At 38.9% G+C, this 27,319-nt stretch overlaps 4 protein-coding genes across 6 annotated transcripts in view; 2 read left to right on the plus strand and 2 right to left on the minus strand.

The window, feature by feature from the left end:
* COL28A1 (collagen type XXVIII alpha 1 chain) overlaps nt 1-7,952 on the minus strand; it is a 70,435-nt gene extending 62,483 nt beyond the window's left edge. Inside the window, exon 1 of the mRNA XM_059843645.1 lies at nt 7,720-7,952. The gene's annotated coding sequence lies outside the window, so the exon portion shown is untranslated. The remainder of the gene's footprint in view (nt 1-7,719) is intronic.
* Nucleotides 7,413-20,210, plus strand: MIOS (meiosis regulator for oocyte development). The gene is made up of 11 exons (XM_059843662.1): nt 7,413-7,516; nt 8,385-9,751; nt 9,949-10,047; nt 10,981-11,238; nt 12,068-12,237; nt 13,898-13,963; nt 14,582-14,740; nt 15,477-15,629; nt 16,799-17,003; nt 18,070-18,199; nt 18,412-20,210. The coding sequence occupies exons 2-11, from the start codon at nt 8,455-8,457 to the stop codon at nt 18,506-18,508; spliced, it is 2,634 nt and encodes an 877-aa protein (XP_059699645.1). The 5' UTR covers nt 7,413-7,516; nt 8,385-8,454; the 3' UTR covers nt 18,509-20,210.
* Nucleotides 20,211-22,712: 2,502 nt separating this feature from the next.
* RPA3 (replication protein A3) lies at nt 22,713-26,229 on the minus strand. The gene is made up of 4 exons (XM_059843811.1): nt 26,093-26,229; nt 25,802-25,876; nt 23,756-23,864; nt 22,713-23,258 (listed from the first exon to the last, which is right to left on the minus strand). The coding sequence occupies exons 1-4, from the start codon at nt 26,189-26,191 to the stop codon at nt 23,176-23,178; spliced, it is 366 nt and encodes a 121-aa protein (XP_059699794.1). The 5' UTR covers nt 26,192-26,229; the 3' UTR covers nt 22,713-23,175.
* UMAD1 (UBAP1-MVB12-associated (UMA) domain containing 1) overlaps nt 26,157-27,319 on the plus strand; it is a 79,375-nt gene continuing 78,212 nt past the window's right edge. The window contains exon 1 of one of the 3 annotated variants that reach the window (XM_059843786.1): nt 26,157-26,341. In XM_059843786.1, coding sequence (XP_059699769.1) covers nt 26,157-26,341 — 185 coding nt within the window. Of the gene's footprint in view, nt 26,342-26,634; nt 26,868-27,319 lie in introns of those variants that run through there. The other 2 variants (XM_059843779.1, XM_059843768.1) reach the window with 2 other exon arrangements.

The raw sequence follows: 27,319 nt of genomic DNA on the forward strand, positions 1-27,319 counted from the left end.
AGAAAAAAGTCCTACCTACCACCACTGCTCACCCTCTTCACCCAGTTCAAGTGAGGAAGGATTTGCTGGCCTGAGCAGTTGCAGCCTCATCCTAAAGGGTTTCCTTCCTAGAAACATCTACTTTGTCTCCTGTCAAATATGTGTCATCTTTATTGAGGCTAATTGTCTTCATTAAGTAAATGTTGCCTTCATTACACAGGGAAAACAAAGAATTTCAATGGAAGACAATATTTTACACTAAATATCTGTTAGTGCTACAAATGATAATTACTGTTAGCACCCAGCATCTGTTGTAGTAGAAACATTGGTGATGATGAAACATTTAATTAGCAACAAATTAGTCACACAGATCACTCATACTGTTTACATTCTTATTCTTACCCTTATGCATGCTCAGATCAAGACTGCAAACAGCCTACCACATCAACAGCTATGGAAAAAAAAAAGCTTTTTCCAGCAGTTGGTAAGTTTTATCTGCACTATGTGTTAAAACAGAATTGAATGAATGGCTTTCCAGGTGTGTTCAAAGATATCTCACTTTTTTGGGGGACCTGCAAACATTATTTTCATCTGGCAGAGATCATAAAATGTTAACACTTGTGATTTTTAGACATAAGAATTTGACTAGTCAAATATACATGTACTCTGATGCACGTACTATATTTGGACAGTAATAGGGTCAAGTCTGGTTGCATTTCTCTGTGTAGAACATCTGTAAATCTGTTACATGTTAGTCTGTAACTGGTCTCTGGGATCAGCCTAAGCTCTTTGCCGCTTCTTAATGTGTTTTAGAAGTACAGTAAGAATCTTGGCAGTTCCACAACAGGATTGTTGATTTACAATTCAGGGTTTTTTTACTTTTTCCTCTAGTGTTTGTAGTACATATTTGCATACCTTTGTATTTACTTAGAATTCAAATCCGATGGAAGTAATGCCTCCAGGTTTACAGCACTGTTTTAACATTAATACTTCCTGCAAAGCTTTTCAGTACAGCAGTGTTCCAGTGGCTGCCCTGAGCCACATGCTCTGAACCAGATGCTCAGCATATTCAGCTGCCAGGACTACTGAATCTATCTAAATGCACTCATTACATGACCATACTAAACACTAGTCTGCAATACAAAATTTTATCTGCACAACTCATTTTGTGTTGCTAGTGAATGTCAAGTTAAAAAGCCTCCAGTGCCTGCATACATGCTAAGTCATCTCTTCTACTGGAAAAAACCATGTATTTTGTTCCTGGTACATATCTGCACTCCTTGAATAATTCCTGCTATTCTCATTATTGAGATTCAAAAGACGGTAAAGAAGAAATAAAAAGAGAGAGTTGACAAAGATAAGAGAGAGTTTCTGTATGAAGACAGACAAAGTAAATTATGATTCTATTGCTTGAAAAGCCACAACAGAATGCCAATGTGATACGATCTATACAAGTCTGAAAGAAGGTAAGCATTCTGAGTACATTAATTTAAAATGTCAGAGGACTTATACTATGGGTCAGTTGGTTTGATGATATCAATCAAAATTCACTGCCTAAATTTATATTTTTTGCCCTGGGGTGCTCTTCATTCAATAAGAATGACAATAATTACTATAAGGAATAGTAGATACTTTGTTCTCTGGATAGGTGATATCACTAGTAGGTGCAACTTGAAATAAATATTTTAAACAGTTTTTTAAAATCACGTTCCTAGTACTAGCTATATATTGACCCAATGCAGCTGTGATTCATACACTGTGCAAGCAAAGTTGTATTATTTGCCTTCTTAAAACCAGATTGCAATAAGGGTGTCAAAAGGATCACTTAGTTGCTGAATATTTAAGCTACGAAGATATTTATGCTATTTAAATCCTGCCCTCTGGTGTATCTACATGATAATGCATAATGATAGTAATGATAATACTGAGTGCCTCATTCAGCCTTTAATCATTTATACACACCTAGTAAAGGAGGCTGCTGTCTGGGCAAAACATTTGTGCCCCTGTAGTAGAAGGTTGAAGCTAAAGACCAAGATACTAAAAGACTAAGAAACAACACTTTGAGGAGGGAGGATATGTCCTGAAGAACTAGTTTTACTCCTTAGTTCCTCCCTGATCCTGGATTCTAAATATCCATTTCACACATTCTTCTCTTTTAGATATCCAGATTAAGAGCCCCAGTACATCACATGGATCTTCGGAGTACTGCAAAGTTAATGAAAGCTAAAAGTGAATGTTGGCAAAGCAGTATCAACTGCTGAAGTAGGTACAGTTCTAGGTTGTCTGAGTAGTGAAATTACAGTCTTGTTGTGTCACTTACGTAGCACTGGCCTGAGAAGTGCTTTGCATTAGTAATAAGGTAAATTATTACTTATATTTGTAAGAAAACAGAGCATGGATCAAAATGGTAACTGTTTACAATAGATTCACTTCACTTCCTGGCAGTCCTCTTTCTGAAATTCCACAATTTCCATTTGGATCAGGCTCTCTGTTTTCCTTGAAAAAAAGACAAACACATACCTTCCAGTGCCCAAAAAAGAAACAAAACCCAAACCAAAAACCACAAAAACCACAACACCAAAAAACATACAAAATTCCAATTTAGAATTATCTGTGTATATGTTTTACTTCACTAACAGCCTAAAGCAAAGATGGCCAAATGCGTTGCCATTGCAGCATCCATTGTACCACCATTTTTTGTAGTCACTTTGTGGCTACAAAAAAATTGTTGGTTTGAGTAAGGGCTGTGGTCAGGCTCAGCAACATGGAATATTGTTAAAAACCAGCATATTTCATTTTCAAATTATTTAAACAACCTTTGTAAATCCTCTGTGTTTCTGCTTATCATAACATATGATAGAGCTCAAGCTGAGCTCTCTTTTTAACAGCCTACAGTGATCAAAACTGAAGAGTTATCTTTTATTTCATGAGTTTTCCTAGAAGACTACAAGCTCTAATATATAAAAAGCCTTGTCCTCTGTCACATATATATCCCCTGCACTATCCTTCTAAAATCAGGATTTTTTTCACAAGTTGCCTTTGGACTTAGAACACTCAAACTTTGCAATCCCTTTGGTCCAGGTATTCTTTCAGGAATCTGGATACCTTAAAAAGATTAGACAGGACATTGATTCCTAAACTTCTACAGATCAGTTTTTCAATTAATAAAATGCAGTAGTTATCTTCAAAAGAAAACAAATGTACCTGTGAAATTCTTGCTATGTTTATTTAATTTCCCCTTGCTCACATTTCTATCATCCCACTGAATAACAAGTACAGCAGCCACCAGTAACATTAGTGGAGTAAGTGAAGCTGAGAGTTTTTGCACACTTATCCAAGCCTGTGCAGTTAACAAAGGCCATTCTGCTATCAAAAGAAAAGTCACCTTCCTTACTTAAAAGACTTTTCGTTTTGAATGCCTCAATTAATGAATGACCAAGGTGAAAGTCCTGTTAGGCCAACTGGACCTACTGGATCCCCTGAATCTTTTTCACCCTGAAAATATATGGCATTTGAATACAGTAACTTGCAGTATGTTTTTGACATGAAATTTTATAAAATTAAGTGATAATCCCAACATACACACAAAAAAAAAAAAAAAAAAAGAGTATGATCCGGGTAAACAAAAGAATTTTCGGTAGAATACTAAAGCCTGGAGGAAACAGTCTTGCAACTTGTGCCTATGATTTCGGCAATCACACTGCTGAATCCGTGTAATTTGGAATCTTTTTACAGAGACATACATTTTACATAGACTGAGAGATTTGAACTCCAGCTTCAAACTCCCTATGTAATGAATACTTTCTTCTTTAACCAAAAATCAGATAAAGCAATACTACCAGGTATGCCTCATGGCATGGAGAAGTACAACACTAGTTCTGAAAGAGTCTGCTAGGCTCCATCAAGCTTCTGCAAGTTTAAGTAATCATAACCCAAACCAGTAGTAATGTTAAAAATAGCAGTGACAGAATATATACTTTTTCTGTAAAGGGAAGAGCAGCAGTAGACTTAGATAACTAAATAATTGACATGTCTTTAAACCCAATGTTAACATTGCATTGCAATATACAAAACTCCAGAAGTACTTAGGCGTTTCAGTATTCCTGAAATGATTTAGCTCTTTTGGCCAGACATGACACAAACACAAAAAATCTCAAAGATTAACACAAACTAAACAAAAAGCCAGCCTTCCAGGAATCAAATATGAAAAAGCAAAACAAAGATGTAGGGAAAAATAGCTTCCACTTAATATCTAAAAAAATATTAACTAACCTTGGTATACCTTGACCTCTTATGAATTTTAATGTATCTTTAAAGAAGAAGATAAGTTTAAAATGGAGTTTCACTGTACGAAGTCTCCACAGGATTAAAAAATCTTAAAGCACTCAGAGATCTGTACATAAAGCAAACTTGGAATACTCTGCAGTCAGAGCAAAGAAAAAAAAATACATCATCCATAAAGAGAAATTGCTGAAAATAATTTGAGATACTATGGCGCTAAAGCAATTGTTACATATAAATTCACATTAGAAATAAGCAGATCTTACAAGGAATATAACAGGGACTGATCATAAGTGCAGGCAACATTTGAGAGGCCAAAAAATGTAGGATTAAAATGAGACTTGATGAAAGTCAAGCTGAATTAGATCCTTAATGACATGGGGGTTTAAATGTGTAAGTTTATTTAACTATATCAATTACAAGAAACAATGAAATATAAAAATCACTTGTTATGCTATGGTGATGAAGAGATTAATAATCACCTAGGTACAACCTCAAAACTAAACAGATATTCTGTATTACTTACAAATAAAGATGCTGCTATTGGACAAAGATGTTATTGTGGAGACAGCTAGATGCAAACTAAAAGGGTGAATCAAGGCATGGAAAGCAGAAGCAAAGATCCAAGAGCTTAAAAGGTTCAGAAACCGAAGAGGAATTCACAACCCCTCTAATGAAATACTGCTGCAGTATTTATTTTGAGATCAAAACAGGAAATATAACTTCTGCATCTGATAGAAGGATCAAATACAAAACATCCATGTCCCAACAGTTCATGTAACAGTTCTAGTAACTGTGACACAGTGGTCCTTCAGGTGGTAACATTCTTTTGCATCCTGACACACCAAAAAGCTCTTATGTTTCTATTAACTTTGTACCCGTCATTGTAGTAACAGCATCCAGCGCTTCAAAATACCATCTTTAGGTTTTAACCTCTCTGAATCTCTCTTGTGCTAAAGACACAGGAAACAGCTCTTCTGCTGCTTGCACATTTGTTAGCAGTTTATTCAGACTATCATTAAGACTCAAGAAATGAGCAAGATGTCAGATAGTTAAGCTGCTGATTTCCTAGGACCTGAAAAACTTACCCTAAGTTAGATGATGTGATTATTGCAGATATTACCTACATTTATAAACTGAACTCCCATACTTTGCCATGGAAAAATGTTATGAATACACAATCTGAATTTCATCTTTGTTAGAAAAAGAACCACCAGTGATTCCTGGAAATCTTGGTGATTCTTGGAAACAGATGAGAAAAAGTCACTATGTTCCACTTCAACAGCTGCAGAGGAAATGGAATGAGGAAAATGAAACAGATAAATACGAAAATCCAGTCTGCCAATTTTGCCTTTGACATATGATAGACTACTTAATCTGAATTCCTTTTGTATTTTCCCACATGCTTTGGTCTGTTTTATTTATCAAAACTGCCGAGCTCTTAAAGATTTCTGTAATTAAGGGAAAAACCAGCTTGTTTTATGAGGAAAAGTGCTTTTTAAATGGAAGGAATATTACAACGAAATCTAAAACAACTAGTTGTTGCAGCACTAAATGACATTTGTGGCTTAAATAAATGAACCCTGTGAAAAATTAACAAATAAAATGTAGTTTGTTATACAAATTCCCCACTATGCTTAGAGACAAGAAAAAAAGACAACAAACATTAACACAAATGATGTCCAAAGCCACTCCATACACATTTTTAAAGGCACTGAATACATGCAGATTATTGAAAAGATGGATGAACAATGACTTATCGTACATTTTCTTAAAAATGTTTTGCTAAGTTATAAAAACATTGGAAAGGCCATTAAAATTATATGCTGTAATTCTAAAAAGGAAAGTAGGAAATTATTTAATAAGAAAGCCAAAGTATATTAATTTCCTTTCTTTTATAAAAAAGGAAGTAAGAAAAGCAGCAAAAGTAAGGAGCTAATGTCCTGACTCTAACAGTGCTGAAGAAAACCTTAAAAATGTGATGTTTAAAAATTTCCAGGCCAAATATCACTGTTTCTATATGAATTAAGTTACTCTGAGAGACTCTGAAATTGGTGAATTAGTACTTCAGTTTATAACTTTTATTACAGACTATTTTAAAGAGTATTGAAAACAAAAGGAAAAAGAAAACAGTTCACATCTCCATGGCTTGCAGAAAAACAGGCTGTAAAATCCTAACCACACAGAAGCGAGGAAATACGTATTTTCTCCCCAGGTAATTTATGTGTAAGAAAAGTTTATCATTGTCTCATCAGATAATGGGAAAAGTTGCCCAGAGATGGTACGTAGTCCCCAGCCCTTGTGCTTTGGCTGTTTGTAGGTCCCCAGAAAGAGGGGACAGAGTGAGACTGGGTATGAGGGAGAAATTCTTGGCTGCGAGGGTGGTGAGGCAGTGGCACAGGCTGCCCAGAGAAGCTGGGATGTCCCATCCTTGGAAGTGTTCAAAGCCGGGCTGCACGGGGCTCTGAGCAATGTGGTACACTGGGAGGTGAACTTGGCAGGGGCGTTGAAATTGATACCTTAAAATTTCAGCTTTTATAAGTTTCATGAATTTGTAATCCTTCAATTTGCAATCCTTTAGTGTTTAACTCTAAACTCCATATAGAGTGTGAGCTATTAGAAACGTTAACAAAAGTGAAGGGGGCAGGGGAGCAAACTTGGGTAATGACTTCATTACCTGAAACTGTAATTGGGAGATTAACCCCCAAAATGCAAAGGGATGAAAAGTATGAAAACCGGTGGTCCATTTCTTGTGTGTAGCCCCGGGGGGAGCTTCGTCTGCCCTTAAAGTACCTGGAGGCCCTTTAATAAATATAACCGCTTTTTATTCTCTTAATTTTGTCTGGCCTCTGTTTTTAGGTAGTCTCAAAAGGCATCAGAATTAGATGCTCTTTGTGGTTACAGAATGCTTCAGGCTGGAAGGCGCCGCAGTGGGTGCTCCGGTCCAACCCCCCTGCTCCAGCAGGGCCACCCTGGAGCCCATTGCCAGGAATGAGTCCCGAGGTCTCCTGGCTCTCTCCAGCCCGGGGGTCTTCCCAAACCTCGAGCCCAGCCGAGCCTAGGCCGGCCCGCTCCTCTCGGGGCGGCTGAGGGAGGGGGCGGATGCGACCGGATGCGCGCGCGCGGGCGGTGCTTCCGCTTTCCCGGCGCGCCGGAAGCGCCGCCGCCGCCGCCGGAAGCTCTGGTGCGCTTCCCGTTCCCCTGCGCGGGCGGCGGGGCCGCTGGCGGCGGCCGGGTTGGAGCCTCCGCGGGCTGGGTGAGCACTGCCGCGCCCGGGAACGGACGGACGGAGGGAGGGTCGGAGGGTCGCAGTCTCCTGGCTCCGGTCCGCTCTTGCGGCCGCCTCCGCGCTTCGCGTCTCCTGCCGGGAACGGGCGGCGAGCGGGGGTGACCTGCAGGCACGCAGGGGTGGCCCAAGCGTAGTAAATAATGCTGTTTTTTTCCACTTCCCGATCTTACCTGTCTTTTCCACAGTAATAGCAGAGGTGTGTAGGATCTTTTTGCATGTAAGCACGTGTGGTGCCAGTAGCTGCCGAAAGTGTAAAGGGAGTATTGGCAGTAATGTGCCTTTTTGAATGTTGCTGGACCAGATACGAACGGAGACAGCGTAGCATTCGGGCAGGTGGTGGAATTGGGAACTGTTCAATAAAATAACAATTTGAATTTCTGTTGAAATCTTCCAAGGTAGGAAGCTTTTCTAGCCTGTGGAGCAGGCTTTAGACAAAATTGCCAGACTGTAATTTTTGCCACTTAATGCTTTTTAATTAGGCAGGGACATTCTCTTCTAGATGTTTGAGGGCGTGGCTCTTTCCGAGCGGCACACCCGCGTATCCTGCCACAGCGCATCTCGGGTAATGACTTCTTGCTTAATGCTGGTGTGGAGTTTGTAAACACAGCAAATCCTGTTGTCATCAGTTTGTGGGTGGCCGTGTTGGTTCTGCCTTGGTACATACATACCAGCAAAAACAACAAGTGTTGTGAGGAGATTGCTTAATGATTTGGCCTGAAATGTGTTATGAGATAAACTCTTGGGCTAAAAATAATTTCGCTTTGTTTGTTTAATGATGATTTCAGATATAGGACTTTGGTTTTGATAACGTTCCTGCAAATTATTTTTTCAACAGTTTCCATATGCATGGATATCACCTGAATCTTCTTAGCAGACCTTAAATTGTGTTTCAGCTTACCCTAGCCATGAGTGGGTCCAAACCTGATATCCTGTGGGCCCCACACCACGTTGACAGATTTGTTGTGTGCGATTCAGAGCTGAGCCTTTATCACATTGACTCGGCTGTAAGCTCAGAGCTCAAGGCGGGGTCCTTGCGGTTGTCGGAGGAAACTACAGCTACACTGCTGTCAATAAACTCGGATACACCGTACATGAAATGTGTGGCTTGGTATCCCAAGTATGATCCTGAATGCCTCCTCGCTGTTGGACAGGCCAATGGCCGAGTGGTACTTACCAGCCTTGGGCAAGATCACAACTCAAAATCTAAAGATTTGATAGGCAAAGAGTTTGTTCCCAAACACGCTCGGCAGTGCAATACCCTGGCGTGGAACCCCCTGGACAGCAATTGGCTTGCTGCTGGGCTGGATAAACATCGGGCTGACTTTTCTGTACTGATCTGGGATATCAGCAGCAAATATGCCCCAGAGACTGCAGTTGCTACAGAGAAAGTGAGGCTTTCAGCAGGAGATGTGGAAGCAGGCCTGGTAGTTACAAAACCACTGTATGAATTGGGACAGAACGATGCTTGTCTCTCTCTCTGTTGGCTTCCACGGGATCAGAAACTGCTGTTAGCTGGAATGCATCGAAATCTGGCTATCTTTGATCTTAGGAACACAAGCCAAAAAATATTTGTAAACACCAAGGCTGTCCAAGGAGTGACTGTTGATCCCTATTTCCATGATCGTGTTGCTTCCTTCTATGAAGGTCAGGTTGCCATATGGGATTTAAGAAAGTTTGAAAAGCCTGTTTTGACCCTAACAGAGCAACCAAAACCCTTAACAAAAGTCGCATGGTGTCCAACAAGGACTGGACTGTTAGCTACTTTAACAAGGGATAGTAACATCATTAGACTGTATGACATGCAGCATACTCCCACCCCTATTGGAGATGAAACTGAGCCAACAATAATTGAGAGAAGTGTCCAGCCATGTGAAAATTACATTGCTTCATTTGCCTGGCATCCCACAAGTCAGAATCGAATGGTAGTAGTGACTCCCAACAGGACTATGTCTGACTTCACAGTTTTTGAAAGAATTTCTCTTGCGTGGAGCCCAGTGACGTCCTTAATGTGGGCTTGTGGACGACATTTGTATGAGTGTACGGAAGAAGGAAAGGCTAGCTCCTTGGAAAAAGACATAGCGACCAAAATGCGCCTCAGAGCTCTCTCAAGGTATGGTCTTGATACCGAACAAGTTTGGAGAAATCACCTCCTAGCTGGAAATGAAGATCCTCAGCTGAAATCGCTTTGGTACACTCTGCATTATATCCTTTATTTTATTGTAGATTTTGTCCTAAGGAAGTAATATACCTTTATATGTAAACCACTTACATAAAATGCATTAAAATCTTTAAATACTATGCAACGTCCTGTAAATACTTTGTATATGTTAACAGCATGTGACTCAAAATTTTTAAAAACATTTTTTGTGAAAAATTAAGCTTCCTATATGTGAAAATACTTATGAAGCAGTATACTGAAGATATGGATCAAAAACTTACAGGAAACAAAGGTCCCTTAGTTTACACTGGCATTAAATCAATTGTGAAGTCATCTTTGGGTAAGAATGTTCAACTTTGCTAAGTATTGTTGTAGTATGTTTGCAGAATAATGCACTTACGAGTTTGTCTTTGGCAATTGTTCAAAGAGACTATTCAAAAATATAAAAACAAAGTATTTCTGTTTGTGTTTTAATAATGTAAGTTAACAGTAATTTCCAGAGTCTTCAGTGTTCCTGGAAAGTCAGTAATTGTAGAATCATAGTATTCTCAGAAGTAAATCTTTGAAGTGCTTCAAACATTTGAGTTTTGACTATGGCATTAAGAATTCTTGCTCCCTGCATATTATACTTTTTTTGCAGAATATTATATTCCCTGCAGAATATTATATTTTTCAAAGCTCCACATCAGGGTGTGGTTCTAGAAAGCTGACTTTGCTGTTGTCACTGCTATTGTATTAAGTACATTTGTACAACTACATTTAAATCAGCTGACCTGTTCTGAAGTGGTTCATCACATTCTGCCTCTCATGCTCGCTGAAATCTTTCTTAGTATATTTTATTATTTGAATACTTCTTTCTCTCTTCAATATATGTCTTATTAATAACTATGCTTCTTGGAATAGAAAATGAGTCTTTGGTTTTGGGAAAGCTTCTAACACATTGATGCTTTCTGAGAGCTGGTAGAGCAGGTGCTTGATGGTGTATTATGTATTTTTAATTTGAACATACTGAGAAATCCTGTCAAATGTAACAAGTGGTAGAAGAAAGAAAAAAGACTGAGAAATATGTGTTAAGCTTAGGTGCATGATTTTTAGTAGATCAAAATAATTTCGTGCATGCTGCTCCTTGCCATGGAGTTGTAAGCAATGTTAAAGTACTAAAATGTGAGACTCAGGTTTTGTACCCTACTTTATGATTGAAATCAAAGCCTTGTGTTGTGATTGCAATTGAAACTGTGATTTAAGCATTGTTTAACTTATTTCCCACTTCTAGGAACAACAGAGAACCTCAGGCATAGCAGGAGTGGATCTGATAGACAGGCAGATATTATTCAATATCTGAGTGAGGAGAGATCTTTGGCTTTGCAGCTCTGTGGGTGGATAAAGAAGGGAACAGATTTAGATGTGGAGCCTTTCCTAAATTCATTGGAACAGGAGGGAGACTGGGAGCGAGCTGCTGCTGTTGCACTTTTCAACTTGGACATACGGCGAGCAATACAAATTCTGAATAAAGGGGCTTCCTCAGGAAAAGGTGTGTATTGTGTTTGGTTTTTTATTTTGGCACTATATCACATTAGTAGATTTTCTCTGTTAACAGAATTAGGTAAGATAGTATGGGAGAGATGCCTGTTGTGTTGTAAAATTGTTACCTGAAACACTTGTATTGGAGCTTGACAAATCCTGCTGTTTCACTCATCAGACTACCATATGCCATACTGTCTATTTAAAATAGAGCATATGTTTCAGAATTTCCTTCCTCATAAAAGCCCCAGAAAGGCTTATGTTCAGAACTAGTGGGATTCTTTTTGCTTTAATGGAACTGCTGGGAGAAAGAGTGTCTCCCTATGCTTTCCACAGGGAGGGGTCAGGGTGGAGACGTGCTATTTTCAAATTTAAGAATAAAATTAAACTTTCTGACAGAATGAATATTTAGATTAAATAGTTTTCATGTTTTTAGGAAACTTCCTAGCTTGAAACTTTTGTATAAAATTGTCATCCTCCAGTTAGGTTTGTTAAACAGTGGCTGGATATACAATCCTGTCTTTTCACTTGTGGATATGAATTATGATAATGACGATCTTTTGTGATAGCTATTTCAAAATACCACAAGTACTGTGATGTTGTTTAAAGAGGCTGTTGTGCATGTAGATGCTAACTTACCTGAACAAAGGCATTTAAAGCAGAAGCTACTATACATGGTAGTGGATGCACATTAATTTAGGTAGTGTTAATTCTACTGCATTTTATGTTGCATCCTGACAAAACATTGTGTTTCAAATGGATGCTTTCATTTACAGTTTTAACTGGAGCTTTTTTAAGTTCTTAACTTGAATAATATTGTTTCACTTTTCATAAATCAGGTGATCTGAACCTTAATGTTGTAGCAATGGCTCTGTCAGGCTACACAGATGAAAAGAACTCGCTTTGGAGAGAAATGTGCAGTACTCTAAGACTGCAGTTGAACAATCCCTACTTGTGTGCTATGTTTGCTTTCCTGACCAGTGAGTCTGGTTCATATGATGGTGTTTTGGTGAGTAAATTTCTGTGTTAGGTTAAAATTTCTTTATGCAATAGGAGCCTATAGATACATGCACTTATATCGGGGGAGTCCTGTATACTCCAAGAATTAATTAAATTTAAACCTATTTTTTTATCCTAGTGCTATCATGTAGCATATCATTCTGCAGAAGGGACATCTTGTATAAGTGAATGTTATGTTAGTGAATAAGTAATGCATAAATGGCCAAAATATAGATTATAGTTAGCACATTTTTAGAGGAATTTTATTTTTAGCGTGGAGTTATTAAACCTCTAGAAATACGTTATCAAAGTAATGTAAGCAGTGGGAAGAAACAGACGAGAGATTAATAATGGAATTGCAAACAGCAGACTAAATGCTGGGGAGTTTGCTGAACTTTCATCAAGCTACATTTGCAATGCAGTGTATTTTATTTTCCCTTGCTTACTTGTTAAAATAATTTCACTTTGTTGAAAGAGTAAATAGAGTAGTTCCAGAGCTTCTGAAAGTGATACAGAAATGCCATTTAAAGGGCAAACTAAATCTTTAATCATGAGATATTTTGAGCCTTTGGAGGAGTTAACTTGATTCCTGGTTAGAGAACAGCAGAAATACCTGATTCAGTGGGAGTTATTTCACCTAGGAGAGGACTCCTGTAATGCAGCAGAGCAATTGGACCAAAGCTGTTGAAAGTGAAGTTGTCATAATTTGATGCTCTTAGGGTAATGAAAAATAAAAATGGTTAGAATCACAGAGGAGAGAAACCTGAGTCTTTTTTTTTTTCTTTCTTTCTGTCTTTGAGAGAGAGTATTGTTGTTCTCTGGTTGTTGGGTAGTACTTTTATAGATTTTTTTTTTTTTAATGAACTGGCAACTCACATGTGATAAAGTGCTGTTTGTTTGGGTTCAATTTTAATTTTTCCTTCAGTGAGACCTGTTGATGTCTGCATTAAAGATTTTGCCAAGCACATCTTGTTTTGGCAACATAAGTCAGAATTTCTAATCTGAGAATATCAGAGGGAAAAATATGGGTATAGCTAAGTGTGAGACTTGATATAGAGAAGTATTTTTTTTCTGCAGTGTTACATCTAGTAAAATTAATAAAAACCAGAAGGTAAATACTGATACACTGCTGTACCTCAAGTGTTAATATACTTCTGAGAAATTAATTCTGGATGTTTAGTTTTTGTTTGCTTGGGGCGTTTTGTTTGGTTTGTTAACTTTTGTTTGGAATTTCAGGAAGGAATGGAGTGGTTAGGCTAGTTATTGTGTAAATACAGTAAGCGGAACTTGGTTTGTTTTTCTTCTGCCTCTGACTTGGTGGGACACCTGGCTATACATGCTGGAAGCACTAAGTCCTCTACAGGACTTGCAAAGTTTATTTTTGTGGAGTTTCATAAACCATGTAGGATGTGTTGTACCAGACTTTCCAGGTACATTGTTCCCATACCCGCAGTCTTCCTCTAATACCTGTACCTGAGTACAAACAAGTAAGCTGATATTTAGAGTTAGCCTTCTCCAGATGTCACATTTTTTTTGTACACAATCAATTTCATTGTATTAGTTAGACAGCAGTGCAAGTCTTCTGATTTTTACAATGTGTTGGAAAAATGGAAACGTATCTGATGTTAGTAATTCCCATTTTTCTCTCTGAATCTCTTATCTTTCTGAAGTATGAAAATAATGTAGCTGTACGAGACAGAGTGGCATTTGCTTGCAAGTTCCTCAATGATGCTCAGGTAAGTTTGTGGTTGCACATTTAAGCAAACTTTTAAACTGGGCTTTATTCAGTGGCAGAAGAAACTCTTGGGTAGAGAGGTGAACAGTGGAAATAATGAGTCATGAGTAATTTGGTTTTTCTTATCACAGTAGTATATAAGGTATGGTATAATCTGGTTTTTAGTTTGTATTTACAGCTTTATTTTTGATACGGTTTTTGGTTGGTTGATTTGGGGGCTTTATTGGTTTTGTGTTTTTGTAGGTTTTTGTGAATATTCATTACATGGTAGTTCAGATGCAGTTGCATTAACTGTACACCTGTTTTACTGGAGAGTATTTCTATTTCTTCAGTATTTATTTCCAGGTGTTAATGTTCTCTCAATTTATGGTTTGGTTTTGCAGCAGAAATGTTCTATTTTAAATTCACCAAAGTATTCTAAGAATACATAGCCTCTCTCCTTGCATTTGCTATCAGGAAACCTAAAGTTTGTTTATAAACACTTGATTTCATGCAGTTTCATGTGATATAGTAATTTAACTTTTTCTGCATAACATCCAGCAAGCAATGCATTCTGTTAGCTGCAAATGCTGTTTTTACATGTATTTATCTATTTCTTTTTATACATTTTTTTTTATAGCTCAACAGGTTTATTGAAAAGCTGACAAATGAAATGAAAGAGGCTGGGAATTTGGAGGGAATACTGTTAACAGGGCTGACAAAAGATGGAGTTGACTTGATGGAAAGTTATGTTGACAGAACTGGAGATGTCCAGACAGCAAGCTATTGCATGCTACAGGTTAGTGTTTCACTCCAAAATAAATTTTATGGAGGAAAACTACATGTAGTTTCTTTATCTTGTGAACTAAAAAGAATTTTCTGTATTAAATTGGGACAATTGGTTATTTGGTTATTTTTGTGGAGTCATCTGAAACTCAGTGTTAACTGATGAGTGTGTCTTCACACTTATCTGTGTGAAGAGGTAGCTTGAGGAGATAGTAGGGGAAAGAGACAAGAGAAAATCCTTGTCCTTTTCACTAGCTGAACTCAGAATACCCATTTATTTGCTTATTGCTGGCATGTTTCCTGACATTGTCATTATTTTTTTTGCTTTCAGGATTTTAATAGAGAAAAAAAGTGAGGCTTTTGTTTGTAGGCTTTGGGTTTTTTTAATAATGGACTTACCTTAGTCCTTACACAGTAGCAGCTATTGCCAGTGGTGTATTTAACTGCATATGCAGTCATGACAGTGATACAGATTGTGAAACATGACAGAACTTTCAAATCCTTCATCTCACAGACATGAGTTCTTAGGAGGATGTGGCAGCACAAGTATTTTCAACCAGTGAGAAACTGAAGAAAACATTTTTCAAACTCACATTACAATTTCACAGAAAATTCATCTTTTTTGGGATAAATGACACTGTATTATTTCTTATATCTTGTAGAACACTTTGTAAAGGCTTTTGAAAAAGTGAGTAATGTGTATTGTCTGTCTTTAATGTATGTCTGATATTTTTTCCTGCCTACTTTAGGGTTCTCCATCAGATGTACTTAAGGATGAAAGGGTTCAGTACTGGATTGAGAACTACAGGAATCTTTTAGATGCCTGGAGGTTTTGGCATAAACGTGCAGAATTTGATATTCACAGGAGTAAGCTGGATCCCAGCTCAAAGCCTTTAGCCCAGGTAAATATAAATCCTATATGAATTATGACCAGTCCAGAAAGGAATGTGGCGTGGTACTTCTGTAAAAAATAACCTTGCTAGTCATATCTTGGTTTTCATGAGGATTTTTGTGCAAAAGAAAGATTTCAGCTTAGCCTGCCCTAAAAAAAGGAGGTGTCACTTTTTTCAAATAACAGGTCTTTCAGAAACTGTAACCTATCAACACTTTTCTTCTGGGGAAACTGGAAAGTCATTTGATTTTTTTCTCTCACATGCTGAAAAATGAAATCAGAGATGTGTCATCCAGCTAAATTCAGTGTTAGGGTGAGACTGATGCTGAAACCATGGAACTAGTTCAAATTGCTTTTGTTTTAATTGAAAAAACTTCAAAGCTGTTTTGAAGCCCTTGAACCTGAAACTAAAGTGAACAGCAACTTTCATTATCAGTTCTGAACATACACTGACCTAAAACTTAACGCCCTGCCCAAGTGCTATCTTCTTAACATCTGGTGGCAGTTTCAGCCAACATGGTCTTACCATGGCACCTTTTACTCTCTCATGTCTGCTAAGTATGTTCATTATGAGCTTTAGGGCCTGAGAGTTTCTTAGGAAAGATGGTTTTGAATTCATTTATCAGTCATAGCTGTTTAAGCAGAGTTGTTCCAAGTGGGAGGGAGTTGAGTTTACTGCTCCTTCCTTATGTTGTTAAGATAAATAGCCCTAAAGAATTTGAAATATGTGCTCCTTGGTATCAAGTCACAACTTGTGACACAAGGAGTGTAGATAAATAATATTAGGATAGTCCTTATGTTGGGGATTTTAGTGTGAGTCATCTGACTATAAGGAGGGAGAGACCAAACTTTATATAGTAAGTAGAATAAACCTAATTTCTTCCATTACTGAAGATACAGCTTTTATTATCTTAAATAATATCTTTCAAAGTTTTAGCAGTTGTGCATGTTTTTATGTGCTTTTGAAGTTAGTGAGCATCATTAGGGCCTACTTCTCATGACTGTGTGCCTCATCTATAAGCCAAGATGTTAAGAACTCCTTCACAAGTAGGCTTCGCTTTCCAGAGCACTGTCTAGAATATCTGATAAATAAATGTTAATTACCTTGAATGGATTCACTCACAGGTGTAGCATAAGTGGAACCAAACCAAAAAATTAATGGGCATCTGTTCTCTTTAGGTGTTTGTGAGTTGCAATTTCTGTGGAAAATCAATCTCTTACAGCTGTTCAGCTATTCCTCATCAGGGGCGAGGTTTTAGCCAATATGGAGTCAGTGGTTCACCAACCAAGTCCAAAGTAACAAGCTGTCCTGGTTGCCGTAAGCCCCTTCCCCGCTGTGCACTTTGCCTGATAAATATGGGAACACCAGTTTCCAGCTGTCCAGGTATGACACAGTGGGTTTTAGCTATTCAGCTACAGTACTAGTTGGAGGCCAAATTAGCAGTTCCTATTGAAAGATCTTCTGTTGCACTTCTTTTTTCTATTTATGCTTTTACTGTAGATATTCATACTTACCATTTTGAAGGGAGAAGGACATAATAGAGAACTTGTTAACATCCCATCTAATTTTGGGATGGAACCTTTGTTTCAACTCTTAATGGTCAGACAGTATGCATAGTTACTTGGTTCTCACAGTTTTCCATGAGATTGTCAGTCAAATTCCATGGTTAGACAGATGTAAAGATCCAAGTATTGTGAGGATCAGTATTGTGAGCTTTACCACTGAAACAAATGGGGAGTGTGTTTTCTTGAGATCAATTGTAGGCATGCTACAGAAATCATTGAATGCAAATGAATTAATTTTCAGCTGGAAGAGAGGTGTGGTATACTTTCTGTTAGTAAGTATGAAAGAAAGCATGGGTAATGCTGTCAGAGCTAAGAGGTATTATGACTGGAATTGTTTGGTTGTAAATGCCTTTGGCTTGGCCTTTATATAATGTCTAAATGAAAAGGATTTTGACCATATTTTTAAGTCAGTCTTATTACAGAGCCATGAGCTACTGTACAGTTGTCATGTTTATTTATCTCTTCTCATTCTTTTGCTGATCATTGTTATGACTTCTATTCTGAACTTGTTCCAATTCTTAACTTAGATTTTGTTGTTTTCTAAAGCAGAAGATTTCATGCAGATCAGGCCCATAATTCACTTGACTATAAATCAATCAATAAGGCATAAATCACCATTGAAGGAGATTCTGTCTGTAAAACTTGTTTAATAGGCAAATTTAGCATATCTATAAGATGTGAAGCAACAGTTTAACAGTCTAATTCTTCTTTGGCATTCTTCCAGCTCTTAATATTTTTACTAGCTTCTATTTTAAAATCACTATACTTTTTCACATAATGTTTCTTATTTCAAAATCATTTTAATGGTGTTGCTGGGACTGAAATGTAAATGAAGTGTAATGATTTACAGCCATATTTGTGGGGGTGGGTTTGCCTCTGGACAGGAGGATCCAAGTCAGATGAAAAAGTGGATCTTAGCAAAGACAAGAAGTTAGCCCAGTTCAACAACTGGTTTACCTGGTGTCACAACTGTAGGCATGGTGGACATGCTGGACATATGCTGAGCTGGTTCAGGTAAGTTGATGTTAAAATTTTGTTATTCCACATGTGTGTTCAGCACTGAGTAGAACATGTCTCCTTCCCTGTATCTATCATTATAAAGTTTAAATAATAAAACTGAACTCTGGTACTGAGTTTTTCTGAGATGCTATACTCTGCACATAGTTAAATGTATAATTGCAAAATTATTTTACCTGTTTTTTCTTTTTTTGACTGTTGCTATTTAGGGACCATACTGAGTGCCCAGTTTCTGCCTGCTCTTGTAAGTGTATGCAGCTGGATACCACAGGGAATCTCGTTCCAGCAGAGACTGTCCAGGCATAAATACTGTTAAAAAATGTGTGGCTCTCTAATGGATGTCCATCATAGTCCAAGCAGATATTTTAGACAAAGGTAATTTGTGACTTACTGTGAAAAAATAAATTGCTATCAAAGTAGTAAAATGATGTGTGTATGACTGTGCTTGGTAGAAACAGGTATTCCTGAAGTGAGCCTATAGGTACAGTGCATGGCCCTTATTCAGAGGACTAAAGAAAAGCACTCCTGGAATTGTGGACTCTTTGAATTTGCTAAAACGCAAAGAAGACTCTTATTAAAAAAGTTTTCAGGATAATGCTGATTGGTCCCAAAGCTGAGTTTATATGCTGTGAAAGCAGACCTTCAAAATAAACACTTGAAAAGAAGATGGCAAAGTTATGCTGTGGATTCCTCTGTTCATTGTTTGATCACTGTCTTGTATGCAAATGTTTGTTTGTTTCCTTGTAAGTTTATTCAAACTGCCACTGCTAACTGCCTTCTAAACATTTTTATTTTAAAGAAAAATCCTTTTCTTTCTGTTCCCAGGTTTTGTTGATAGTAAAGCAATGTCTTTACAATTCAAGTTCTTACTTAACTAGGCTACATATCTAGCTGATGCAGATTTTAATGCTAAAGAGTTTGGGGGTTTTCTCTCCTAGCGATGACTGTATCTTAGAGAAGAGTTCCCTGTGAAGTCATGTAACTGTTTCAGTGCAGAGTGCAGGTAAACTATAGGAGGTTGTATCTGATAAATTTTTAACTTAGTACTGTGAAGATCTGAAATCTCAAGGACTGGAGACTTGTAAATATGTAAGTTTTAAACTATGTGCAGAGTTTTGACTACAAAAATATTTGAAGACTTTGAGATAATCAGCATTCCCTGTACTTCTGAAATATATTGGGAAGTGTGGAATCAACCTGTATAAATCCTGCTTCTGGTCACTAGTGGACACCCATCTGCTCCCATTTTGAGTAATTGATCAGAGTACTTCTAGATATGTTACCTACTGGAATTAAGATTATTTATTAACTTGAGAGAACATCAATGATATTTTGCTAATACTATGCTAGGAGCTAATTGGTATTGTTGTCCTTAACTCTGTAGGCAACATTCACACAAATTAGGGAAAAAAACCAAACCTGTTTTAAGGTATGTGATAATAACATCAGTTTACTTGGTGTGTGTTTATTTACAGTATATGAGTTATTCAACACTTGTGTGCTATGAAATACGAAATGGAATGCTAGCAATAAACTGGTACTGTTTGCCAGGACTGTGAAAATTGGTGTTTCAAAGAGAATATATTGTAATATACCACTAGTTCTCTGTGCTCTAGTGTAGTTTCAAGAAGTTAAAATGTGGAAATGTACAAGATGTACATGTACTGTGGATGTGCAAGATTACATTCAGGACTTTGGGTTATATTTTCTGAGTTAGCATTAATGTTGTAACACGTCTGCTGCATTTATTTTGATCTAAAATTGGCAAAGATAATTTTTTTAAGTTAAAGATCTAAGAGGTACTTAATATTTCTAGGCATGGGAGACCAGTTCCCTTTTTTTTTTTTCTTTCTAGTATATTTATTTCTCATTCCAGTATTTTTGCACACTTCACATTGCTGTTAAAGCGCTCTTCAAAATGTTCTCCATTTATAAATGTAAACTGGGGCTTACTGTATGATACCCTATTTATATAAATACAAGCAATAAAGGTTTTGGTTTATGTAAATGAGGATTGGTAAGTGTCAAGTTTGTTTTTTATTCTTGTGTAGTAACATTTAGTAAATTTCCCTGATAATTTCCATGTTGAGGTGAATGCAACTACCAACATACAGCGTCTCATTTTCTCATGTAAAGAAAATTAATCTATAACGTTTTCACCTTGATTATAACTGTGTGTGTCAAATTCTGTCACTAAGTTAAATTACATGCTCACTTTAATACTCATATATTTGCAGTGTTTTGGATTATGAATGTGTATAATCTGGCACTATGGGTTTTGGTTGTTAAAATTAATAGTCAGGCTTTCAGGTCAGTAGTTACACGATTTGCAAAATTTACAAAGCTAAAATTCTATGTTTTTTAATTACCAGGGTTTTTTTCCTTGTTTTGTTTTTAAATTAATAGATCCGTCACTTTTGGGGTGATTTCATGTTTTCTAACAAAAATATAGCTACACCCTTTTTACTAGCTGCAGTTATTTTTTTGTTTACCGTTCCCTGGTAAATCTCATTTCAACTCTGCTGAAGGTGTCCTTGCATGCTAAAATGTTGTGATCCTGTGGCTCATGCTGATTACATTCCATTGTTGTAATTTTGATAGATGTTCCAGCCTTGCAGCCCTTCCTTGATTAAGCACAAGCACTTTATCATCACAGAGGCTCCTTGCTCGTGAGCACCACACGAACTGCGCTTATGTCCATGCCCAAGCCAGGACAGCAGAGCAGGCAAGCAGGGTCAGCCAAGAGCCCAGCAGAAAGGTACTAAGTCTCAGAAGTCAATCATGAATGTAGTGGCAGTAGTCCTGCTCCAAGTAGCATGAACTCCTAGAACTCTGCTCCAATTACAGCGTTCACTTCCTATGCCCCTTCTCCTCTGCCAGGTTCCCACCATGCAGCAGCCTCTTGACCTCCCAAAGAAGCCACCAGCTCCTTGTTATGCCTTCCATTAATGGTCCATTACTGGTTTTGGTGACATCCCTCTCTGGTGTTTCTGATTCAGTTGCCCTGGTGCCTCCCCTTTGGTCAGTGTCCCAGGAAGCCCCTACTTCCCATTTTATTATCTATGAGGGCTGGCAGTTTCTCACCTTTCATTGTGTGTGTAGTGCCTGGGGCCCTGCTAACCATCAGGCCTAGCTGACATGGTTGTGTCTTTCCCTTGATATTTAAGGCAGCTGGCAGTTTTCAACATGGCAATGTAGGAAATTATACTGATAAATGCATATATGACCTGAGCACTACTCTAGGACCAAGAATGTTTTACAGTTCCATGCATTGCTGCGTGATTTGTACAGCCATGAAGCCAGGGTAAAAATTTGCTTTATTCACATTTATTCACACAGACTGATGGTCTGTAGAGAAGCAGACAAATGAAAAGTGTGTAAGAGAAACTTTTAGTTGTGTCCAGCTTGCCCAGCCACCTTTCACTGCTGCAGGACTGCATGAACGAGGAGAGTCTCGACTGACAAAGGGAAACCAGCATTTCCCATGTGGTGTGTTCAAACTTTCCCTCACCAGCACTTCAGAGACCAGCCTCATACCCCAGGCTGGTCTCTGAAGTGCTAAAGCCATCTAGTGGCAGGCTGCTCCACTGGGCATGGGTCTGGGTAATTGTACATAACATTTTAGAGAGTATATGTACACTCACAAAATACCAATTTTCTAAAACAGAATAGAACAAAAAAGTTTTAAATGCTAGGAAAACATGCATGCAATTATTAAGAATGACATTTGATTCTACTGAGCACTTAAATAGAGTGGTGATAGACAGGGCATAGTCTTGTGCCACGTGGACCTTGTGTTTGCTGTAGGAGACTGCTTCCTACTTCAGAAGACCTACTTCCCAGCCAGAGTAAGTGTGTATCTGTAACAGAGTATCCATATTCTAGGTGGGGAGGGAGAAAAAATAGATCCTCTTTAAACTTGTTCATCCTTCCGGGTTGTAGTGAGTTCAAAGTGTCAGTTTTTGAAACATATTCCTTGACTAGAAAAAGAGATATCTATAAATAAGCACAAAGCTACCAGTCTCCTTAAGGCACTAAATCTTAACTACCAAAGCTGAAACCTGTTTGTACAAAAGTTCAAAGAACATGGCTGTGGTTTACTTAAAATACTTTGAAATACTTTATTAATTCCCAGAGAATATTTCCAAAGTTCAATTTTACTTTAAATGTGTTACCTCAAGTGATGCAAAAATTTTGCTAAGTGTTGTAAGTAGCCTGGATAGTAACAAAACTGGGGACTGTTGGAAGTCTTATGGTTAGTCACCATGACAAGCTGGCTGAATCCTGGTACTGCTGCTGAGATTCCAAGCAAGAATGAAGGCTGTGGTGGGACTTCAATTGTGCTTGAAATCCCCAAGCCTAATTCGACATCTCCCAAGTGTTTAGCATCATGCAAAGGCAAGAACCTCGCACTCCACTTTGTTAAATTTAACTGTCAGGTCAAATAGAACAGGAGTCGCCACATATCACTGACAATATCACTCTAACATTTAATGCTGAAACAAATGGCTAAATGCAGTGAATCTTTTTATTGGTGAAGATACCATTTTCAAGATGCAAAATACCCCTTCCATACAATAAATTTATATCAAAGCAAGTTAAATCAAGAATCTTTATATTGAAACCCCACCAAATTTCCCATACAAGTTTCCAGTAACGTATCGTAGAACCTCTACCAACTAGAAAAGGATGCTTACAAAATTTCAGTTTCTGACAAGTCTGATCTTGCAAGAGAACACTCCTTAGATGCAAAAAGGTTAAATATATACACTGAGTGAGACATTCACATTTGTTCTCCTTGCTGAATAAATACATTTTCAAAGAAAATACTCTTCATAGGCAACACTTAGCACATGTAACAGTGTCTTTTCAGTATATTTGTTGAAAATAAATGCAACTGTTACCATGCTGTCAGGCAAGAAACCACAGTACTGTTGTCCCCTCTGAAGCTCTAAATATATGCTAATAAAAAATCAAGTGTTCCTCCCAGTACCAAATGGGTAGTATTCAGGGAATTCATGAATAATTTTTAGTGCTTCATTGTAGAGTTCCAGATCTGGAAAAGGGCAAAGAAAATGGTTGTAATGCATAAGATCAATTTCCCACAAGTCACTGACAACATTCAAGCACTGCTTATTTTAAAGCTGTACTGCTGAGTGATCCCAGTCTCCCTCAAGCTCCCATTTCCCCAAGGCAGGAACACTCATTGCTTGTTTTCTGGAGGGTTACTTTTAGGCCTGCTAGCTGCACAACCACACAAGGTTCAGAGCAAGGTGAGAACCACGTGGTCAGGAGTGGGAGAACAATCAGGCCACAGCAATGATCTAGACTTGCTCCAACATTGAGTCACTTCCTACAGTTTAACTGTAAACCACTATATTTGGTACAGAACTTTTCGCATTACACTCTTTTTCTCTACACCCTGTTTTTTATCTGGCAGCTTGAAGAAAGACCTTGCCTGTAAAAAAAAGGTAACTAGGCTTTCTTTTCTTATTTACTGAAGACAAGTTCAGAACTCAAAATGAATTTGCCATAATGTATATTCTTACTTACCAAATGAACTTTTATCTTCTCTGAACTGGACATATGATGCACACATGATGGTTGCCTGATTTGTTACTCTTCCCACCACTTCAATAACTCCTGAAATCTCCTCATCCAGCTAGAAAACACACCAAAGATGAAATTAGTAACACTAAATAGCTGCTGTCTTTACTGCACAGCTAGGAACTCTCCACAGCTGAGGGTTTGTTCATGACAGATTCTGTTTCATGTCAAACAATACAGTACTACTGGACAGCCTGGTCACCCTCCCCCACAAAAAAACCCCCACAAAAACACTGATCCACTTAGACAGGTTTTGTAATAGCCAATTCATTACTAACAACAACAACAAAAAAAAGAAGATGCATCCGAGGAAAGATACTGGTTCATAAGTATATAAAACTGTGTCATTTAATCACTGAACAGAGACTAATCTAGGACAGAGAGAGAGAACAATTCTGATTTTAATGCACTGCATTCAAAGCTGTGTCAATTACAGAACTCTGTAAGAGTTAAGGAGGTGTCACACATTCCAGAGAGCAGTTCCAGTGTTCCACATTCAGAAGGCATATCTGTAAATTATCTCTTAAGTAATCTGTCAGTAAGTGTTCAGAATACAAAAGATACTGTCACTAATAAGCCTTTGGTGGAACAAAGGAAAAAAAGGCTAAAAATTATATCTTAAGCCAAAACAATACAGCTTGCATGTTTTCTTTGTTTTTTAAGATACAAATTTTAACAGTGCAGTACTATTTCAGTAATGCTCTTCCAATATCTAAGTCTTATTATTTAGTTTCTAGTGAGTCTTCTGGAATAATTCCCTCCGCATAATTTTGGGGTCCTCTGTTGAAAGAGGGAACTCGACATGCACAAAGAGTGAAATACATTGAAAGGGAAAAAAATTAGAAAGCATTTTGATTAGCATATCTATTAGTTTCCCCACTGACTTTGGGGGAACTGGAGAGATGAACCTGGCCCTGTTTTCTTGCACACACCAGTTTCTCCCAAGGCAGTGGAACATAGACTGAAGTGCCCAGCACTACAGCTTTGCTTTTACAGAGTTCAACTACTTACACTGTTAGAGAAAGTATTATAGAATCACTGGTCAGATGCTAACATCTGAATTTTTAACAACCCAAGGCAGGAAATGTTTTCATTTCAACCCAAGAAAAAGGGAAGAGACATTTTGTTGCAGTTTGACATCAGCAATTTTCACATTTATAAGACAAAACTCTGCCAGATTAAACTGCATTTTTCATCAACGGGGACAGACACTTGTCTTGAAAGCCTGAGAGAGTACCATATGCAATTATTTCCCATGGAAATGGCAAGGTTTCTCAGCATTTAACAACTCATTCAGAGAAAAAGATGTAAATATACACATGCACTGAGTCAAGCTAGAGCATCTGCCATCACAATTAAAATAATTTTTTTAATTACGACATTTCTTGATGGAAGAAACATACTTAGAATCAGAAGAGAATGCCAAATTATTATTACTTCAGTGGTAGGTGATAACATAAGAGGCAGTATTTTTGTTCTATAGTTGTAATTATATCTTATACCCATTGCATTCATTGCTTGGGGTTTTTCTTAAGAAAGATGCTTCAAGCTAACTATGGAGTTTACTGAAACACTATGACAAGTGTTCTAAGAGGATGCAGCAATGTTAGCTCAAAAAAACTCTTGAAAATACCATGCTCTTTTTGATTATAGAAGCGATATGAGAAAAAAGACTGAAATTGAAATAAGGCTAATAAATGTAGTGGAATATATTACACTGTGAACAACTAATAGCATAAGACAAAATAGCCAGACAGGGATGTGTCTGACAAAGAATGAGTTGTCTCTTAGCACCAGCTGAAAATTGATCAAGGCAGCTCATGTGTAAGAAGACTGACTACAAGTTAGCTGAAAGATGCAAGAAAGAGAGGCAATGAAATACAGGTGGAAAAACTCAAAACATGGAAGGCATGAACGGGTTTCAGAAGAGACAAAACCTCCGGAATCCACAAGAGGCGGCATCAAGTGTTTCCAAAGCATTCCTTAACTTACAGGCTCCCTCAGCTCCACAGTCGCATTCTTTCCGAGTCCATCCGTAAGCACGACAAGCTTCCCGCTAGAATGAATCTACAAAAGAACATTACGTCTAGAAAAAAGGCCTGTGCGCTCCTAAGGCACCCGGGAGCGCCACAGCCTTGGCCGCCTCAGCAGTTCTTTCCCGCAAAGCCGCGTCCGCCTCCCGCCCTGCTCCCAGGCTGCCCCAGGGACGGCGCCAGCCTCTCCCCGCAGAGCCTCGGGGCAGCCCCATCCCCGCTCCCGGAGCCCGCCGAACGCCCCGCGGACCTTCTCGACGCGCCCTACGAAGCAGACGGGCTGCCCGATGTGCTGCGCCAGCTGCCCCGTGGCGATGCGCGGCCGCGGCACCTCGTGGATGTCGCCCATCGCCGGCGCCGCTTCCCGCCTTCCGCCGAGGGAGGGAGGGACACGGCCCCGGGAACGCGGCGGTCGGGGCGGGACTTCCCTTCCGCCTGAGGCGACCCGGAAGCGGAGGCGGAGGCCGGTGAGAGCGGCGGCGGCGGCGGCAGCGGGAGGGTGGGTGATGGAGGGGCGGCTGTCGATGCTGCCGCGGCGGGGAGGGCGGCGGGGCCGCGGCCCGGGGAGGCCGGGGGAGCCGACCGTCAGCTTCTAGCTCTGTCCTGTCATTTAATCCTTTGAAATCGCCCCATATTTCCCCTCCCCGGCGTTTTCCCTCTCCCTTCAGATACTGGTTCCGCTCAGGTGTAGTTTGGCAGCGTGCCCTGGCAGCCAAGAGGGCAAGAGGCGTCCTGGGGTGCGTCAAGCACACTGCAAACAGAGGTGGTTGTCCCGCTGTAGTCAGCGCTGGTGTGGCCTCACCTGGAATGTTGTGTAGTTCTGAGCTCTGCAGCTACATCCAGAGGAGGGAATCAAAGCTGACGAAGGCAGTGGCCTGTGAGAAACAGCTAACGACTTCGGGTTTGCCTGGTTTGGAGAAAAGGAGACCGAGGGTTATTCTCATCACTCTACAGCTTCCTGAGGAGGGGAAGCTGAGACACGAGATGCTGATCTCTTCTCCCTGGTACCCAGTGGTTATCCCAGGGTACGTGGCAATGATTCAAAGCTGCACCAGAAGTTTAGATTGAACATTAGGAATTATTTCTTTTCTGAGAGGGTGGTCAAACACTGGAACAGGCTTTCTAGAGAGGTAGTCCATGCCCCAAGCCTGTCAGTGTCTAAGAGGCATTTGGAAAATGCTCTTAATAACATGCTTTAGCTTCTCATCCTCCCTGAAGTGGCCAGGCAGTTGGACCAGATGATCACTGTAGATTCTTTCCAACTGAGCTATTCTATTCTATTAATTTAATTTTATTTCATCACTGAACTTGAGCTGGTGCTCAATCCCCAAGTTTAGAACAACAGATGGATGTTAGACAGATACAGCATCTGGACATGGCACTTGCATGCATCTTGTCTTTTTCCATGTGCTTTCCCAATTGATCCCTGGCATGGAGAGGTTCCTCCCAATTGCTTTTGTGGCAAAGGTGACTCACA

The sequence above is a fragment of the Haemorhous mexicanus genome, chromosome 1, assembly GCF_027477595.1.
Source record: "Haemorhous mexicanus isolate bHaeMex1 chromosome 1, bHaeMex1.pri, whole genome shotgun sequence".
NCBI classification, from domain to species: Eukaryota; Metazoa; Chordata; class Aves; order Passeriformes; family Fringillidae; genus Haemorhous; species Haemorhous mexicanus.